General features: G+C 41.2%; 1 protein-coding gene across 1 annotated transcript in view; it reads right to left on the bottom strand.

Annotated features, from left to right (window-relative positions):
- cbl (Cbl proto-oncogene, E3 ubiquitin protein ligase) overlaps positions 1-19,342 on the bottom strand; it is a 210,544-nt gene that overhangs the window by 93,516 nt on the left and 97,686 nt on the right. Inside the window, exons 3-4 of the mRNA XM_078199115.1 lie at positions 15,415-15,561; positions 2,919-3,075 (exon numbers count right to left, since the gene is read on the bottom strand). Of these exons, the coding sequence (XP_078055241.1) occupies positions 2,919-3,075; positions 15,415-15,561 (304 nt within the window). The remainder of the gene's footprint in view (positions 1-2,918; positions 3,076-15,414; positions 15,562-19,342) is intronic.

Here is a 19,342-nt window from a genome sequence, read left to right as displayed (position 1 = left end):
GGGAAATTCCTCTCCGACCCCCTGAGGCGATCGAAACGAGTCCAGGAGATCACGCTGGCCCTGATCAGAAAATGCTTCCCAACCCTATTCATTTCCACTTCTGCTTTACGAACACCATCTGAATTCCCTGCCCCCGAGACAGGTTCCCAACTATCCGCAGTACATTAATGATTTGGAAGAAGGAACTGAAGGCACTGTTGCTAAGTTTGCAGATGATACAAAGAGATATAGAGGGACAAGTAGTATTGAGGAAGCAGGAGCGGCTGCAGAAGGACTTGGACAGGTTAGGAGAGTGGGCAAAGAAGTGGCAGATGGAATACAACGTGGAAAAGTGTGAGGTTATGCATTTTGGAAGGAGGAATGGAGGCACAGACTATTTTCTAAATGGGAAAATGCTTAGGAAATCAGAAGCACAAAGGGACTTGGGAGTCCTTGTTCAAGATTCTCTTACCGTTAACGTTTAGGTTTAGTCAGCAGTTAGGAAGGCAAATGCAATGTTAGCATTCATGTCGAGAGGGCTAGAATACAAGAGCAGGGATGTACTTCTGAGGCTGTATAAGGCTCTGGTCAGGGCCCATTTGGAGTATTGTGAGCAGTTTTGGCTCCATATCTAAGGAAGGATGTGCTGGCCTTGGAAAGGGTCCAGAGGTGGTTCACAAGAACAATCCCTGGAATGAAGAGCTTGTCATATGAGGAGCGGTTGAGGACTCTGGGTCTGTACTCGGAGTTCAGAAGGATGAGGGGGGGGGGGGGAAATCTTATTGAAACTTACAGGATATTGCGAGGCCTGGATAGAGTGGACGTGGAGAGGGTGTTACCACTAGTAGGAAAAACTAGAACCAGAGGGCACAACCTCAGGCTAAAGGGACGATCCTTTAAAACAGAGATGAGGAGGAATTTCTTCAGCCAGAAAGTGGTGAATCTGTGGAACTTTTTACCGCAGAAGGCTGTGGAAGCTAGGTCATCGAGTGCCTTTAAGACAGAGATACCTAGGTTCTTGAGTAATAAGGGGATCAAGTCCAAGGGGAAAAGGCAGGAGAATGGGGATGAGAGAAATATCAGCCATGATTGAATGGCGGAGCAGACTCGGTGGACCAAGTGGCCTAATTCTGCTCCTGTCTTATGGTCATCAAATGGTTTGGGTAGTTTACATGTAGAATAATGGATGCCTTGCAGTGACGTACAGATTGTCACAAATATATGAAGTTTCAGAGGATATTTACATAGAATTTTACAGCATAGAAATTGTCAACTCGGTCTAACTGTTCCATGCTAATATTTATGCTCCACACAAATCTCTTCCCATCTTACTTAATCTCACCCTATTGGTATATCTTTCACTCCGATCTCTGTCGCTTGTACTTATCTTGCTTCTCTGTAACATCTATACTAAACATCTCAACCACTTTTTGTGATAGTGAGTTCTAAATTCTCAACATTATCTAGGTAAAAAAAAAATCCAAGCTCCATATTAGATTAATTAGCAAATATCTTTTATTTATGGCACTTCATTTTGGACTCTCCATAAGTGAACATGCTCTCTACATCATCATACCCAGTCATACTTTTGAACATCTCCATCAGGTCAGCCTCAGTCTTTTCTCTTCTCCAGCAAAAAAAAAACTTAATTTGTTTGGTCTTTCTTGATTGTTGCATCCTCTCAATTCTGGTTTCATCCCTGTAAATCTTTTTTTACACTTTTACAACATTGCACAAAATGTCTGTGAATTTCTATTATATGCTATTTCTCATTTTTTTAGATATGAGTCTATTTTTGTGCTGACAGTGTGAATAATTATCTGAACACCCCATACTTTAATGAAATTAGACACAATACAAGAGTACCAACCCTCAAGTTTATAATAGAAAAACAGTTTGCAATTCATAAGCAAAAACCTCCATGGCCTGCTGATGTATAAAATCTAATCATAATTGGATGCACAAACTGACTTTATTTTAGCTTTCATTAGACGTGTACAATAACCTGCTGAGGAAATGATCTGCATCTATTTGAAACCAGGGACAAATTGAAATAAATATCCTTAAGGAAATGCATTTCATGTTTCATAATTTCATCCTTCATTCTTGCAAAAATGGTTTATTACTGAAGGAAGTCATTAATTTATAGGACTTCTCTGTTCACTCAACTCATTAATTTTATCTCATTAAAGATGCAGGTTCCTGTATTCTCTATTTCACAACCACAGCTTCCACAAACACCGCTCTCCCCCAAACCCATGCTTTGGCAAGTATCAACTCTAGCTGAGGTACACGTCAACGTTACCTTACGCAAGTGTCTATCCTTTATGCCCGGATACAAAAAGCAAGTGGCAACAAGCCACCCGACTATGAGAGCATCACAAATCAGATCCTGGCCCCAACAGATACAAATATATTTCCCACAAAGGTCACCAGCTAGCATTCAGGGGCAGGTGCTCCCTGTACTGATTGTGGGGTCTGTCTCCAAGTAAAGTATAGCAGAAGAATGTCACCTGGCTTGAGGGACCAATGGGAACCGAGAGTAAGTGACCACCCCAGTAGGTGGAGCCCTCTCTCGGGCAGAATACATCTGGAAGCCATGTGGTAAGTATCTAAAAACGGGAGTAGCTAGATACGCTGCTCCAAGGCAGCCCAGGGCTGCAAACTCCTGTACATAGTTTCTCTTATTCAACAAATACCTTTTGTTCCTCATGAAGCCTAAAGTATCTTGATGACACCAGGAATGCCACTATATAACACTCCACCTCAATGGCCCAAAGGTGCTGGAGTTAAATGCAACCTTCCAATTCCTGTCTCTATACCTAACCCTGGTATTTTTTTGGTCAAAACTATTTTGTGTTACATTGTACAACGCCTTTATCCACTAGCTCACTAGATGAGTCGCCCTCATACTTATGGTCACATATTGATGCGCTTACCTGAAAAAGTCGAGTAAAAATGTCAAATTCAAAGACGGAGATGAAGTCATTACACGTCAGATCGATAGTAGATTTCAAGGCCATGGCCTCCAGACCAGAGGTAATTGGATGAACATCATGCAAGGCTTGTCGAAAAACCTTCCAGTGAACAATCGTCCTGACATAGGGGGAAGACACAATCAGTTATCATACAAATTACAAAATGAAATAGTACAGAATGCAGCAGGTTCTACCCTAGCATATCGCCTCTCTGATTTATCACAAGTATGTCTTAATTTGCAAGATACAATGTTGCCAGGAATCTTGATTAGCTGTCTCCCAACTGCACCAGTAAGTCCATTTTATTGTTTTGTGGCAAGCTATAAAATGATGTTTATGCTATTTTGAACAGTAGTGCAGCTGACAGTGGACAAGCAGTTCTCCTATTGTCAATCTGCACAGTATAAATGACCTTATCCTTGAAGAACCACTGGCATTGTTGACCCACAAAATTATGCCTGTGAGTACTTGCTACTAATGACAATACTATAAAAACAATGAGTAAACTTGAAAAAGGAAGATGGGAAAGGGAAGAAACTTGTGGAAAGTAAACGTTCTCCACACAAACTTCCACAATGTACAAACCACCCTCAGTTCCTAGGTCAATAAATAAACCACACTTCATAAGCATGCCTGAGAATCATCAAGTTGGGGTGGCAGTGGTTAGCACTGCTGCCTCACAGCTGCAGGGACCCAGGTCCAATTCTGGCCTTGGATGACTGTGTGGAGTTTGCATATTCTCCCTATGTCTGCGTGGGTTTCCTCCAAGCGCTCTGGTTTCCTTCCACAGTCCAAAGATGTGCAGGTTCAGTTGATTGGTTATGCTAAATTACCCTTCAGTGTCCCAAGATGTATAGGTGAAGGGAATTAGCGGGTTAAATACGTGGAGTTATGGGGATAGGGTATGGGTAAGATGCTCTGTCAGACAGTCAGTGCAGACGCGATGGGCTGAATGGCCTCCTTCGTAACTAAGGATTCTATAAGTTACATTTTTATATTTCCCTTCCCTCCTCCCTCTGAGGAAATATATGACCTGTCTACAGTAATTCACTGTAAAATTGGGGGCAGAAAGTTATAATTTGCTATGTAAAGAAATTGACCACCTACAATGATCCCATATCTTGCTAACTTGCTGCAGAATGTACTGGAGCTCCAAAACATTGAATAATTGAAGTTTAAAGGATAGGTCACATCCAATTTTGTGGTTAAATACAAAAACAAATAGAGGTTCCATGTTCAACTCCCAAGCACTAGCTCATTTAGCTCATCTCTGATGGAACAGCAATTGCAACATGCTAGACTGACCCTCAGCACCCAATATGATGGAAAATTGGCATTGGTTTCCAATTCAGACTGATATCTAATGATGCCTGCTGGACATGCATGGAGCTCAGGTGGATAAGGACCTGGGTCGATTGTGATGTCCACCACAGTCACAAAGTCTGCTAGCACTCATTGCGTAAGCTGACATAATGAATGACCACTTGGTCAAAATACCAGAGGCAACCAACACTTACAGAAACCATGCGTTAGTGATGGCAGACAGGTGAGGGTAGAAAAATCAATGGAGAAACGGTCATTTCCAATAAAATGCCATGGAAAAAGTAGACTTGGCTATACTAATTCACGAGTTGGAGTTGACATTATTGTATATTACATGTCAGCACAAACATATACAAGAAATATCAACATCTACTGTTCAAAGATGGGAGCTGTGCAATTAGCTGAGTGTTTCAACTTGCAGAAACATCAGCCTAGATTAAACCATATCACACAAGACAATGCAGAACAACAGCAGCTGAGAAAGAAGCACAATCATTTAAGTTTTCAATGGTTCAAGTAACTATTTGCACCAGAAGTCAATTTCATTGCATTTGGGACACAGACTAACTGACAGCCGCTTTTTCTTAAAAAAAAGATTCAGAGGCAGGTGCTTTTTATATTTTAGCTACCAATTCCCAATCTATATACACAATTTACATCTGTACAGTATTTTCCACTGTTCAATGATCTTAACATGGAATAATTATGAGCTCAGTCAGTCTGCAGCAGCAAACAACACAGCACCATCGAAAGTCAATACACTTGCTGAATAACAAGTCCTACAAGGAAAGATGCAAAACTGAACTAGGCTGGGTAATAAAGCAAACCATGGTTATAATATTATATTATACTCCATAGGAGTATAATATCAAGGGTAAGACTCTTAGCAGTGTAGAGGATCAGAAGGACCTTGGGGTCCGGGTCCATAGGACTCTTAAATTGGCCTCGCAGGTAGAGGAGGTGGTTAAAAAGGCGTATGGTGTGCTGGCCTTCATCAATCGAGGGATTGAGTTTAGGAGTCGGGAGATAATGATGCAGCTTTATAAGACCCTCGTCAGACCCCACTTGGAGTACTGTGCTCAGTTCTGGTCACCTCATTACAGGAGGGATGTGGAAATGATTGAAAGGGTGCAGAGAAGATTTACAAGGATGTTGCCTGGATTGGTTGGCATGCCTTATGAGGATAGGTTGAGGGAGCTCGATCTTTTCTCCTTGGAGAGACGAAGGATGAGAGATGACCTGATAGAGGTGTACAAGATGTTGAGAGGTATAGATCGGGTGGATTCTCGGAGGCTTTTTCCCAGGGCTGAAATGGCTGCTACGAGAGGACACAGGTTTAAGGTGCTGGGGGGTAGGTACAGAGGAGATGTCAGGAGTAAGTTTTTCACTCAGAAGGTGGTGGGTGAGTGGAATCGGCTGCCGTCAGTGGTGGTGGAGGCAAACTCGATAGGGTCTTTTAAGAGACTTCTGGATGAGTACATGGCACTTAATAGGATTGAGGTTATAGGTAAGCCTATATATAAGCCTAGGTAGGTAGGGACATGACCGGCGCAACTTGTGGGCCAAAGGGCCTGTTTGTGCTGTATTTTTTCTATGTTCTAACAACGTGAAGGTTAGGGAAAAAAGTTAGAAATTAGTAACAATCGCAAAATTAGTTTTAAGGTTAAACTTTAAAAAAAATCTACAATAAAGGTCAGGGAGCTAAGAATTACACTGATGGCTAACTTAAGATTGTCTGTCAGTCGGGCTCACAGTGAGGCGCATTTGCATGCGCTGGAAGCTACACATGTTAACACTCAGGGCCCTGTTCTTTATAGACAAAAAGAACGCGTACACACATTTCTGTACTCGTTTCAGCTGACTCATTCCTCAGGACAATGCCTTGTTGCCTGGTTTAAATTTCAAACAATGCTTGGTTGTTAACTGTCAGTCACCATCAACTGGTGCATTCTCCATGGCAACACTTGTACCAGAGTCCACTTGCCAACCATCAACATGCTCTTCTCATTTAGTATAAATTGTTGCTTTATCTTGATCTGGTATTCTTGCAAAGTGTCCTGATGAGTGCAAAATGAAAAGCTTTGACGTGTTTTCTTTCAGCAATATACAAGGTTGATTAATTAGAAAAGGGCGAGCTACAGACAGGCCAATAACTTGTACCCAAGATTTCTCCCACTGAAACTAGAAGCAGGAGTAGGCCATTCAGCCCTTCAAGCCTTCTCTGCCATTCATTTTGATCATGGCTGATCATCAAATTCAATATTCTGATCACCCCCCTCCCCTCATATCCCTTGATCCCCTTAGTCCCTACAACAATATCTAATTTCTTCTTAAACAATGTTTAGGCCTCAACTACAATCTGTGGTAGCGAATTTCACACATTCACCACCCTCTGGGTGAAGAAATTCCTCCTCACCTCAGTTCTAAAAGGTTTAACCCTTATCTTCAAAATATGACCCCTAGTTCTGGACTCTCCCACTATTGGGAACATTTTTACTGAATCTACCCTGTCTAACCCTGTTAGAATTTTATAAGTTTCGATAAGATCCCCTCTCACTGTTCTAAACTCCAGTGAATATAATCCTAACCGACTTAGTCTCTCCTCATACGACAGACCTGCCATCCCAGGGATCAGCCTGGTGAATCTTCACTGTACTCCTCTTGCAGCAAGAACATTTTTCCTCAGATAAGAACACCAAAACTGCACACAAACCTGAAAGCTACTGAAGTTAAAAGAGAAAATGCTGGACAATCTCAGCAGGTCTGGCAGCATCTGCAAGGAGAGAAAAGAGCTGACGTTTCGAGTCCAGACAACCCTTTGTCAAAGCTTTGACTTTGCTGAGATTTCCCAGCATTTTCTCTTTTGGTTTCAGACTCCAGCATCCGCAGTAATTTGCTTTTAAGTTATTGAAGTTAATGGTCCTAGATAGAGAAAGAGAATCTCAGTGCTATATGACTATCCTGTTGTCAACCCAAGCTATATAGGAGTGGAGGTTCAATTTCAAACAATGAGATCCTCTAGCTGATTGTATTTCTCAATAGGTTGATTTGGAGACTCCTATTTTTTTATATTTTCATCTTTCTAGTTCTTATTTGGGAAAACAGCATCTGGGAATCAAGCTCTCTGTATCACTACTGTTCACAGCAAGAAGTCTGACAACACCAGGTTAAAGTCCAACAGGTTTATTTGGTAGCAAAAGCCGCACAAGCTTTTGGAGCTCCAAGCCCCTTCTTCAGGCGAGTGGGAATTCTGTTCACAAACAGAGCATATAAAGACACAGACTCAATTTACATGAATAATGGTTGGAATGCGAATACTTACAGCTAATCAATTCTTTAAGATACAAACAACGTGAGTGGAGAGAGCATCAAGACAGGCTAAAAAGATGTGGCTTTTGCTACCAAATAAACCCGTTGGATTTTAACCTGTTGTTAAACTTCTTACTGTGTTTACCCCAGTCCAACGCCGGCATCTCCACATCATCACTACTGTTCACACAGGTTTAGTTACTCTAGGGCAGATTCAGACTAACATTGTCTGTGTGTCTATGTACAAGTGCGAAGAGTTCCAAATTTTAACAAGTATCAATGTAAATAATGAGTGGTGATGAGTTTTTGGGCATCTCTGACTCTGGTCAACCGAACAAAATGATGAATGTTAACCAAACGTGTTGATGGCAGCACACTACAATCGGTCCCAATTTAAATTCCATATATAGGCAAAGCACAATATGCTGAATGTTAACTCAAGCCATATGCCATTACTGACACTGGGGAAAAATGTGAAATCAGAACAAACATTCCTGTAACAACTGAACTGGTATGATATACCCAAATGAAGAAATTGCAAGCAGCACTGCATTAACAGCAAAGATAGAGACAGATCCAGTAAATCTATTGTTTAGAATAGAAGCTGCATTTGCCGGTCAAGATGCAACTGGGGTCCTGTATACAACAAAATAGGTCCTTAAATATTCCGTTCAGTGTGTATGTCCTGACATTAAGCAGCATCAGTAGGAAAAGTAAAAGTGGCATACATGATTCCAAGTCATAAAATTTAGCTGTACAGCAAAGTACTTCCGTCCGCAAGTATCAATCTTAATAACACCCTTTCAACATAGTGTGGGTGGAGAGGCATTCCAATCAAAACAAAATTCAGTCTATATCCAAACAAAGGTCTAATGTTATATCTGTCACCATGTTGTCCCCAAATCATGGCATACTTTCTGCTGGTGCTTTATTGGATCATTTTGATCATTTCTAGAAATATTTTTAAAATGTGCCTGTATATAATGCCTTTCAAGGCCTAAAGGTGCCCCAAAGCACTTTACTGTCAATAAAGTACTAAAGTGTAGTTACTGTTGTAATGTAGGAAATGTCACAACCAATTTGCATACAGCAAGCCCCCCACAGTGGCAATGTGATAATGACCAGGTAGACTGTGTTACTGATATTGGTTGAAAATAAATGTCATACATAAAACAGATCCCAGAACCTATCCTCTTTGCTTTTATATGGTTTACAACATGATTTAGGCACTGATAATGAAACACTGAAAGCTGCTGTCACAGATTCTAGTGCTCTACTTTTAGATTATGACCAGATATGCCTATAATATATATAATTACGACTATAATTGTGTTAATTACTGTTAAACACATAGCTAAAATAGTTATTTGCAATGACCACACAGCATTATTGCATTGGATTATCTGCCATTTGTATGATTGTAGTTATCAACTTCAAAAAATACTCTCACATTGCTTCCAGTCTGACAGCATAAAGAGCCCCTGCCATAAAAACAATTAATCTTAGCTCCCTATGGTCAGTATGACATCAGCTAACAACCAAATGTCTCCTTAACAAGCATAAAACTGTATGGACAGTTCTAGCGGATGCTACTTATTTCAACCTTTTGCATATTAGATTGTCGATATCCCTGCTCAATTTACAAATTCTGAATTGCTGCAAGTACACAAGAATGGTTAAGCAACAGCCATTAGGTCCAACAAGCCCATCTATTTTTGACTGATCTTAATTCCACAAAGTTTTCTCACTGCACCACTCAATCATTTGCTCCAAAAACAATTTGTTTTTTGAATCCATTTACCTTGTCCCCTCAATGGTCTTCACCAGTAACCAAAAGTCTGTATTTGTAAAAGTTAGTTCATTGTCCTTCATTTCTTCCAACTTCCTGTTTTCTTTAAACTTCCAGTGCCCTTCTCCACAATGAATAATTTGCTTGGATTAACTCTGACAACTACCATTATAAATGTTGAAACTTTTAGGTCACCCATAAGAATCCCCCTGAGAAAAAGGAGAACAAGCTTCTTTTCTGAGCTTTTCATTACAGCCAATACCAAAACTCTTCTTGTCTGTTCACCATTCTATCATGGTCAGCACATCTTTCTTTTAATTGCCTTTGGAACTGCACATATAATTTGGAGTCTGACTAACTCCCCTTAAAGTTATGGCTAACCTCCAGATTTGGTTTTGTGACTACACTGTTACTTTGAAGCTCCACCAAAGCTTGTAGAAATATTACCAGTCCACTATATTCAACCACTTAATGAACAGGTCTCAATTCCACATTAGTACAGGAAATCTAGGGCATTTTACCTCACATTCATGAAATTTCTTTTGATAAATGGGCTTAACAGTTACAAAATAGTGAACAAATAAAAAAAACCTCATTCAAAAGTTAAAATACTAAACAGATCTTTATAATCCTGGGGGAGAGCAGTATTTCAACTTGCATGTTTTAATACTTCTTTGTTTGGCATCTCTTCACTATTACAGATCCATAAACAAACATAGCTATTGTTTGTGACTATAAGGTTGTGTTTCATAAATGAAGGACTCAAAATTAAGCCCTGGACTGCTAAAGAAAGATTAGTACATTTTGTGAAGGGACGGTGAGAGTGGGAGTGCAGCTGGTCTGATGAATCAGTACATGCTCTGTGCTCCCACACCCAGGAAGCTGCTGGTGCAAGCTGTTTAACAATTGCTTCCAAACAAACATTCATGTGTAAGGTACAGCAATCACATTTTCTGTTTCTATCAGGCTGGTGGGCAGTTTTCTTTCAGTGCGAAACAATTACTTTTGTCGGTTACTAGAGCTGATAGCTATTGGTTCTTCACTCCTCTGAATCAGAAGGCCATAGGTTCAAGTCCCACTCCAGGACTTCAGCATATAATTTAGACTAATATTTCAGCACAGTGCTGAGGAGTTCTGCACAGTCAGGTGTTTTATTTTTATTTTGGATGAGGTATAAATCAAGGCCACTTCAGTCTTTTTAGAGTTTTTAAGTTTTATTAAGTTTTGGGTAAAAAAAAATTTGGCCGGCACAGTGGCAAGCACTGGTGCCTCACAGTGCGAGGGGCCCAGGTTCAATTCCAGCCTTGGGTGACTGTGAAGTTTGCACGTTCTCCCGGTGTCTGCATGGGTTTCCTCCCACAGTCCAAAGATGTGCATGTTAGGTGAACTGGCCATGGTAAATTGCCCCTTAGTGTCCCAATGTGTGTAGGGGTTTTAGCGAGGTAATTGCGTGGGGTTATGGAGTTAGGACACGGGAATGGCCTGGTAAGATGTTCTGTCGGAGAGCCAGTGCAGACTCAATTCTTTGAGGTAACAAGCAGGTTAAACAAAGGAGTGTCGGTGCATGTTATTTACTTGGATTTCCAGGAGGCCTCAGACAAGGTGTACAGGAGGCTGCTGAGTAAGATAAGAGCCCATGGTGTTAGAGGCAAGATACTAGCATAAATAGAAGTTTGGCAGACTGGCAGAAAGCAAAGAGTGGGGACAAAAGGGTCCTTTTCAGGATGGCAGCGGTGACTAGTGGAATTCCGCAGAGATCAGAGTTGGGACCACAACTTTTCGCTTTATACACCAATGATCTGGATGAAGGAACCAAGGGCATCGTTGCTAAATTTGCAGATGATACAAAGATAGGTGGAGGGACAGGTAGTTTTGAAGAGGCTGGTAGAATGCAGAAGAACTTGGACAGGTTAGGAGAATGGGTAAATAAGTGGCAGATGGAACAGAAACATAGAAATATATAAAATAGGTGGAGTAGGCTATTCAGCCCTTTAAGCCTGCAGCATCATTCAGTATGATCATGGCTGATCATACACCTTCAGCATCCCACCCCCGCTTTCTCTCCAGACCCCTTGATCCCTTTAGCCACAAGGGCCACGTCCAGCTCCCTCTTGAACATATCTAATGAACTGATCCCAACAGCTTTCTGTGGTAGAGAATTCCACAGGTTCACAACTCTCTGAGTGAAGATGATCTTCCTCATCTCAGTCCTGAATGGCTTACGCCTTATTCTTAGATTATGACCTCCTAGTTCTGCACTTCAACAACATCGGGAACATTCTTCCTACATCCAGCCGGTCCAGTCCCATCAGGATTTTATATGTTTCTATGAGATCCCCTCTCATTCTTCTAAATTCCAGCGAGTACAAGCCCAGTCGATCCAGTTTCTCTTCATATATCAGTCCTGCCATTCCAGGAATCAGTCTGGTGAACCTTCGCTGGACTCCCTCAATAGCAAGAATGTCCTTCCTCAGACTAGGAGACCAAAACTGCACACAATACTCAAAGTGTGACCTCACCAAGGCCCTGTACATCTGCAGCATGACATCCTTACTTCTTTACCCAAATCATCTTGCTATGAAGGGCAGCTTGCCGTCAGCTTTCCTCACCACCTGTTGTAACTGCATGCCAACCTTCAGCAACTGTTCCGCATGACACCCAGGTCACATTGCACTTCCCCTTTTCCTAAACTGCTACCATTCAGATAATAATCTTCCTTCCTGTTTTTGCCACCAAAGTGGATAACCTCACATTTATCTACATTATATTGCATTTGCCAAGTATTTGCCCACTCAGCCAGCCTGCCCAAGTCACCCTGCAGCCTCTTATCCTCCCCACGGCACACACTGCCATCCAGCTTAGTGTCATCTGCAAATTTGCAGATATTGCATTCAGTTCCTTTGTCCAAATCATTAATGTATACTGTGAATAGCTGGGGTCCCAGCACTGAACCCTGCAATACTCACTAGTCACTGCCTGCCACTCTGAAAAGGACCTGTTTATTCCCACTCTCTGCTTCCTATCTGCCAACCAGTTCTCTATCCACATCAATATATTACCCCTAATACCATGAGCTTTAATCTTGCTCACTAATCTCTTACGTGGGACATTGTCAAAAGCCTTTTAAAATCCAGATATACAACATCCACTGGTTCACCCTTGTCCACTCTACTGGTCACATCCTCAAAAACGTCCAGAAGATTTGTCAAGCACGATTTCCCTTTAGTGAGTCTATGCTGACTTGGACCAATCCTGTCACTGCTTTCCAAATGCTCAGATATTACATTCTTAATAATTGCCTCCAGCATTTTCCCCACCACCAATGTCAGGTTAACCGGTCTATAATTCCCTGTTTTCTCTTGCTCTCCATTTTTTAAAAATAGTTATCCTCCAATCTACTGGAACTCTTCCAGAGTCTATATATAGACTGCTGAAAAATGATCACCAATGTATCCACTATTTCTTGGGCCACTTCCTTGGAGTACTCTGGGAAGCAGAGCTTCAGGCTAGGAGGATTTATTGGGTTTTAATCCCAGCAATTTCCCCAATACAATTTCCTGACTAATAAGGATTTCCTTTAGTTCCTTCTTCACGCTAAATCCTCTGTCCCCCAGTATTTCTGGAAGGTTATTTGTGTCCTCCTTAGTGAAGAGAGATGCAAAGTATTTGTTCAGCTGGTCTGCCATCGGTTTGTTGCCCATTATGAGTTCATCTGATTCTAACTGTAAGGGACCTACATTTGTCTTCACCAGTCTTTTTCTTTTCACATATACACAATACTACGTGGGAAATTGAGAGGTTATGCACTTTGGTAGGAAGAAGAGGTGTAGACTATTTTCTAAATGGGGGGAGAATTCAGAAGTCAGAAGCGCAAAAGGACTTGGGAGTCCTAGCTTAGGACTCTCTTAAGGTTAACTTGCAGATTGAATTGGTAGTTAGGAAGGGAAATGCAATGTTAGCATTCATTCCGAGAGGACTGGATTGTAAGCCTCCCATCAGCCCCCAGTCTTGGATGGGGACTGAGGATGTCAGGGGAGCTTTTGTCTTGTGAAACATCCCTGAACAGGCAGCAGAGAGAAGATGACCTGTGACCCTGCGGTCCGGTCTAAACTTTTAAAATGTCAAGAATCTTATATATCTGATGGATATAAGCATTGTTGCAATAATAATCCTGATCAGTATGAGAGGAACCGCAGGTTCAGACATTTGGTGTAAGTGCTTGGCTGAGGAGCCAGTCGTGCGAAGCTACTATCTGTGGGATTATGACTGAATGCCTCTAAGTCAGAGTCCTGCCTAAAAGTTAGAATCAATATGAAGGGGAATTTCTTTAGCCAGAGGGTGGTGTATCTATCTATGGAATTCATTGTCACAGAAGGCTGTGGAGGCCAGGTCATTGAGTATATTTAAAGCAGAGATATATAGGTTCTTGATTGGTAAGGAGGTCAGAGGTTATGAGGAAAAGGCAGGAGAATGGGGTTGAGAAACCTATCAGGCATGAGACGGAGCAGACGCGATGGGCCTCCTTCCGCTCCAAAGATATTTTTATAAAAGGCTAAAGATCAACACACATTGATGTTATTTGATGTTAATTTATTGATCAAAACACTATGAATACGTTAATTTCATGGTCTTATATTGGCTAGATTGCTTACCTGTTTATTGTTGCCACAGGGTGGTAGGAAGATGCTCACAATGCTAAATAGGTGGTAAGGTTTGGACAATAGCTAGATGTGGCTGAGGTGAAAAGAAAATATCCCTGGGGTTTGTCTTGAATTTAGTCATTCTAAAGAATAATCCTGGATTTGGTAGAGCTATGACAGAGGCCCAGTTTTATTTGTACAAAGGAGTGATTTTGATAGAACCAACAGGTGCTTGAGGCTCAATGGTAGTGACTGCTGGAGTCTGGTAGTTCTGAGAGTAAACTATGTATTCATAACGGGTTGAGCAAAGGGTTTTGCAGGAAGGAGGGACAGAATGGACCACAGTGTTTGGGGGACAGGGAGTAGCACTGACGATGAAGAGAAAGGGGAGAACTTGGGTCAATAGCAAGAGCCTGAAAAGGTGGATAGGACAAAACAGAACAGGGCAACGTAGTTGCACTCAGGATGGTTGCATGAAATGGTGAGCAACAAGGAGCTGGACAAAGTATGGATTGTTAACTAGTAGGAAAATGGGACAGGCATTTGGAGCAAGAGTTTGTAGAAGTGATTTATGAGTGGCAGTAATAACAAAAGGCTAGAAAAAAATATTTGTTCTCAGAACATGAGCTAACAGAAGACAAGAAGGTACGGGTACAAAGCTAGAGAGATTGGATAGAGTGAGCTGTAGGGCGTAAGAGCAGGGGGTGGTCTGTGGGTGGGGAAGAGGTAGGGAAAGACGTTTTCGTTTTAAAATTCTGAGTTCCCAGAGTTCCATGCAGTTGAAGCAAAGTGGTCAAGGGTCTGGGCGGGGGTCATGAAAACAATAGCTTGATGATTGCAAAGTTCAGCAATAACCTGCCTGCTGTGATTAGAGTACAGAATTCTACATGATGCTACACCCATCAAGAATTTAAAACACTGATGCACGTAAACCAGGAGGTTGATTATAGTAAAAGCAAGGGAAAAAGGTACGTCAAAGCTCTTCGGCTTGCACTCATCGGACACTTCACAAAAGTACCAGTATAAGGGGAAAACAACAATTTCTACTTGAAAAGAAGTGGATACAGAATGGTTGGCAATTGATCAAGGAGTTACCATGAAGAATTCACTAGTTGATGGTACCCGACAGATAACTGCCAAGCATTCTTTGAAATTTAAACCAGGCAGCTTGACCCCGATTGGACAAAAGATTTCCCTGGGAATGAATCAGCAAATGGCTGTCATTTATACTGGTATACTTGCGAAGTATCCTGATGAGCGCAAGACGAAAAGTTTCGACATTTCTCTTTCTTCAGCAATACTCAAGTTCTGTATTACCAAACAACTATTAAAAGCGAAGGCTGATTTTCTTGAAGTGGGAAAATCGGGATGTTATTACCATGCTGAAGAAACTTACTTTTCTCCAAATGCTTTCCTCCAGAAATCTGCTGCATCTGCTTTTGTGATCCTGAAGGTGTCCCCCTGGAACACTCCACTTTGGAATATAGCTTTCAGCTCTGCTAACATGTGACTGAATATCAGTGACAGTTTGGTCAAATGCCGTCTGCAAGGAGAGAGAAAAGGTTCAGAGCAAAGAAGAAATATTTTAACTAAATAGTTACATTCATAACCAAAGTATCATAGAGTCATAGGGGTTTACAGCATGGAAACAGGCCCTTCAGCCCAACTTGTTCATGCTGCCCAGTTTTTACCACCAAGCCAATCCCAATTGCCCGCATTTGGCCCATATCCCTCTATACCCATTTTACCCATCTAACTGTCTAAATGTTTTTTAAAAGACAAAATTGTACCCGCCTCTACTATTGTCTCTGGCAGCTCGTTCCAGACACTCACCACCCTGTGTGAGAAAAAATTGCCCCTCTGGACACTTTTGTATCTCTCACCTTAAACCTATGCCCTCTAGTTTTAGATTCCCCTACCCTTGGGAAAAGATGTTGACTATCGAGCTTATCTATGCCCCTCATTATTTTATAGACCTCTAAGATCACCTCTAAGCCTCCTATGCTCCAGCGAAAAAAGCCCCAGTCTATCCAGCCTCTCCTTATAACTTAAACCATGAAAGCCCGGTAGCAGAGTAAATCTTTTCTGCACTCTTTCATATCTTTAATACATAAAATCTCTATAGGGCTGCCAAAAGGACAAATTTATGGTTAATGTAAATAAAAGCTTTTATTAAAAAAATACAAGGATGACAACTCCCAGTAATCAATTGCAATTTTTCTTTTCACCAATGTTATTGCCTCACCTTGCCAGGTACAGTTAGTTTGTCCACAAGACTTATTATTTTTTTGTTGGCAGGGCTAAGCACACAACAACCACAACAAAGCTCAAACTTGTGTTTAACCAACATGCACACATGCATTTTCAGGAGAACTAACAGCATTGCAAACAAGATCAGGCGTCCTGGCCAATTTTTTCTTTCCTAACTTGCAGTGTTGAATCCAATTCCAGTATCCCAATCACTGCCCCAGCTGAGATTAACCAATTTAGCACAAAACAATACGAGTCTGAAAACCCTAGCTAAATTCAGGATGCATTATCTTTGAAAAATAGTCGGAGCATTGATCGATTTAACACAAACTTATTTACAATATCCTTCGCAGAAGTAAAGAAAGTTTTTAAATAATTAGTATCATGCAAAATCCCAAAATTAAACTGAATAAGTAAACACTTATGGGTTGTCAAAGGGCAGCTTTAATACATGGCTAAGTGCAAGAAATGACATACAAAAGAGAATAAATAAAAACAGAAAATGCTGGGAAAACACAACATGTCTGGCATGATCTATGGTGAGAGAAACAGAGTTAACAGCTTCAATATTTATGGGGGAGGCAGGAAAGAGGTGAAAGGTGGAGGAACTGCAGAACCTAATTTGAATTTTTTCCCTCCATTTCCTGCCGGGCAGCAGGCCAGATTCAGGTTGGCTGGCTGCCAGGCAGGAAAGCCTGCAGTACATGGCCGCTATCACGAATTAGAGAACAGGGGAGAGATCAGCAGGGAGGGGAGGATGGGGAAAACCATGGAAGTAATTCATGAGGTCATGTGGTGAAGGTGCTGTTCAATCGCAGGAATGGGTGGAGCAACACGCAGTGTTTGTTCGGTCGGGGGGGGACACACACACACACACTCCTGCTCCTTATGCCCACAAGCAGCGCTGGAAAGGCACTTACCCACTACTGCTAGCAGTTCTCATTTCCCTTTAGTCGTTGGCATCCTGAACCTTGGAATCCTGGTCTAAAACCATTAATTTCAAAAACTGCTAAAATCTGAGGCACGCAATCTAATTCTGTATCCTCTGGGGTTAAAATTACCCTCACCACCTCCAATGTTTCAAATGCTCAAACGTTACTTCTGTTTCTCTTCCATGCTACCAAATAAACCTGACTACTTACTGTGCCTACCCTAGTCCAATGCCGGCAACTCCACATCTTTCTATACATGCAGCCTAATTTACTGAGTGCTTCCAGAATTTTCTGTGTTTACTTCAGATTTCCACACTATAATGTTGTGCTTTTGTTTTCGGCAAAGTACATATTAGCCTTCTGCTTCCTTTTTTGAAAACTTTTCCATCTTTGGCTCCACTCTTTATTAGAATATACCTTAATCAATTATTTGTACAACATCTCAAGCATATATCTCTTCACAATTAATAGCATTAAATCTTGTGATGTAGATTGCTTTCCTACGGCCACAGTCCGATTAATTTGACTGCACATCAGATACTAATTATTTATCCATCAAAGAATTTCAATATTAGGAAAGTAGCAAAATGCTCTTTGAACCACTGAGACTTATGACACTTCAGGAAGTTGCATTGTTAAACTGGGAAATAAACATTTCAAACTTATGGACTAAATACAATGTATTCTCATCTCATATTATGCAGATAGATTTCAGCTGGACACAGACACAGTTTTGTTATAATTGAGCCCTGAAAGAACTCGCAGTGCACATTCAATCAATGGACTGAAGCCACACAATCCACAGTCCAGTCACATTTCACTCGGAATGACTTCCATCGCTTTCTGCATATTATCACAACACAAATAGAACACTCGGGAGGTTTGAGATTATTGGCTAAGTGACAAGCCTCTGTACAGAGTGCCATTCACTTTTTCTTTTTAAAGTAGAGCTTGCACTGCAGTCATTTTGATTTTTGTGGACAAAAGAAACAATGCAAAACTAACCTAATCTTTGATAGCCATGAAGATCAACTAGTGTTAAAGACAGTGACAGACAATTCAGTCAATACCAACCGCACATAGAGCTAGCATTAACAGAGTTTAGGAAACTTTAAATATGTCATTATTATATGTTAGCACTTCAGCTCACAATCAGGGTGGGCGGGGGGGAGAGAATAGAGTACAGTGAACGTAATCATCAAAAAGCTATTTTACCAATTATTTCTCTCCTTCCTTCCTCTTCTGAAGATATAAAATTCACAAAAGTGCTGGCAAAATTCTGAAATATTGCCCAAGCTGTCACTATTCATGGTACAGCCCTGTCAACAAAAGTAAGCCAGCTATTTGATCAAGGTGAGAGAAGTGGGGAAGAGACCATAATGAGCTTTTTTTTAATTCAAAACACTTTCCAGCAGGAATCTCTTGGTAATGAGGCAGTAATGTTGCATTCCCTAACCCATAGATGCTGAGGTCAGTTGCCATGTCCCCAATGCCATCCAGGATAAGGTCAATTAACTCAGCATGGACTTGGTATCAAACACTGGGCCTTCTGATATATACAGCTTAGTCAGATAGTGCTTTTACCCACCAGATTTCAAAAATTTAATAAACAGGCTAAGGTTGTCTAGCTTCCCCTTAAATGTACTTGCTTCAACCACTCTCTGTTGGTAGCGAGTTCCATTTTCTCATCATTTTACAGTTTAAAAAAAAGTTTTTTTCTGAATTCCCTGTTGAACCATCTTGTATTGATGGCCTCTAGTTATGTCCTTCCCCAAAAATGGAAACATTCTCTGTGTATCCACGCTATCAGAACCTTTCATAATTTTAAATACCTCTGTTCGGTCACCCCTCAGCCGTCTATTTTCGAAAGGAGAGAACCCCAGCCTGTCAATCTTTTTTAATATGTTCAAAATTACATTTTTTTGCAGAGAGTTGATTCTGATGAACTGAGGGCAACCAGCTGAAGCTGTTGGGCCTTGCTCTCTTCACCCTTTCTAGTAAGCTTTGAGCCCGATTTGCTGATAGAGACCATTCAGAGGCATACCTATTGCGAACAGAAATCTTTTCGAACAGAAATTCTGTTCAACACCACTGTGTCCAGAGGAACAACCAAATAAACTGCAACTTTGAACAGGATCAGGA

The sequence above is a fragment of the Mustelus asterias genome, chromosome 27 (genome assembly GCF_964213995.1).
Source record: "Mustelus asterias chromosome 27, sMusAst1.hap1.1, whole genome shotgun sequence".
NCBI lineage: Eukaryota > Metazoa > Chordata > Chondrichthyes > Carcharhiniformes > Triakidae > Mustelus > Mustelus asterias.
This window is presented reverse-complemented; position numbering and strand designations above follow the sequence as displayed.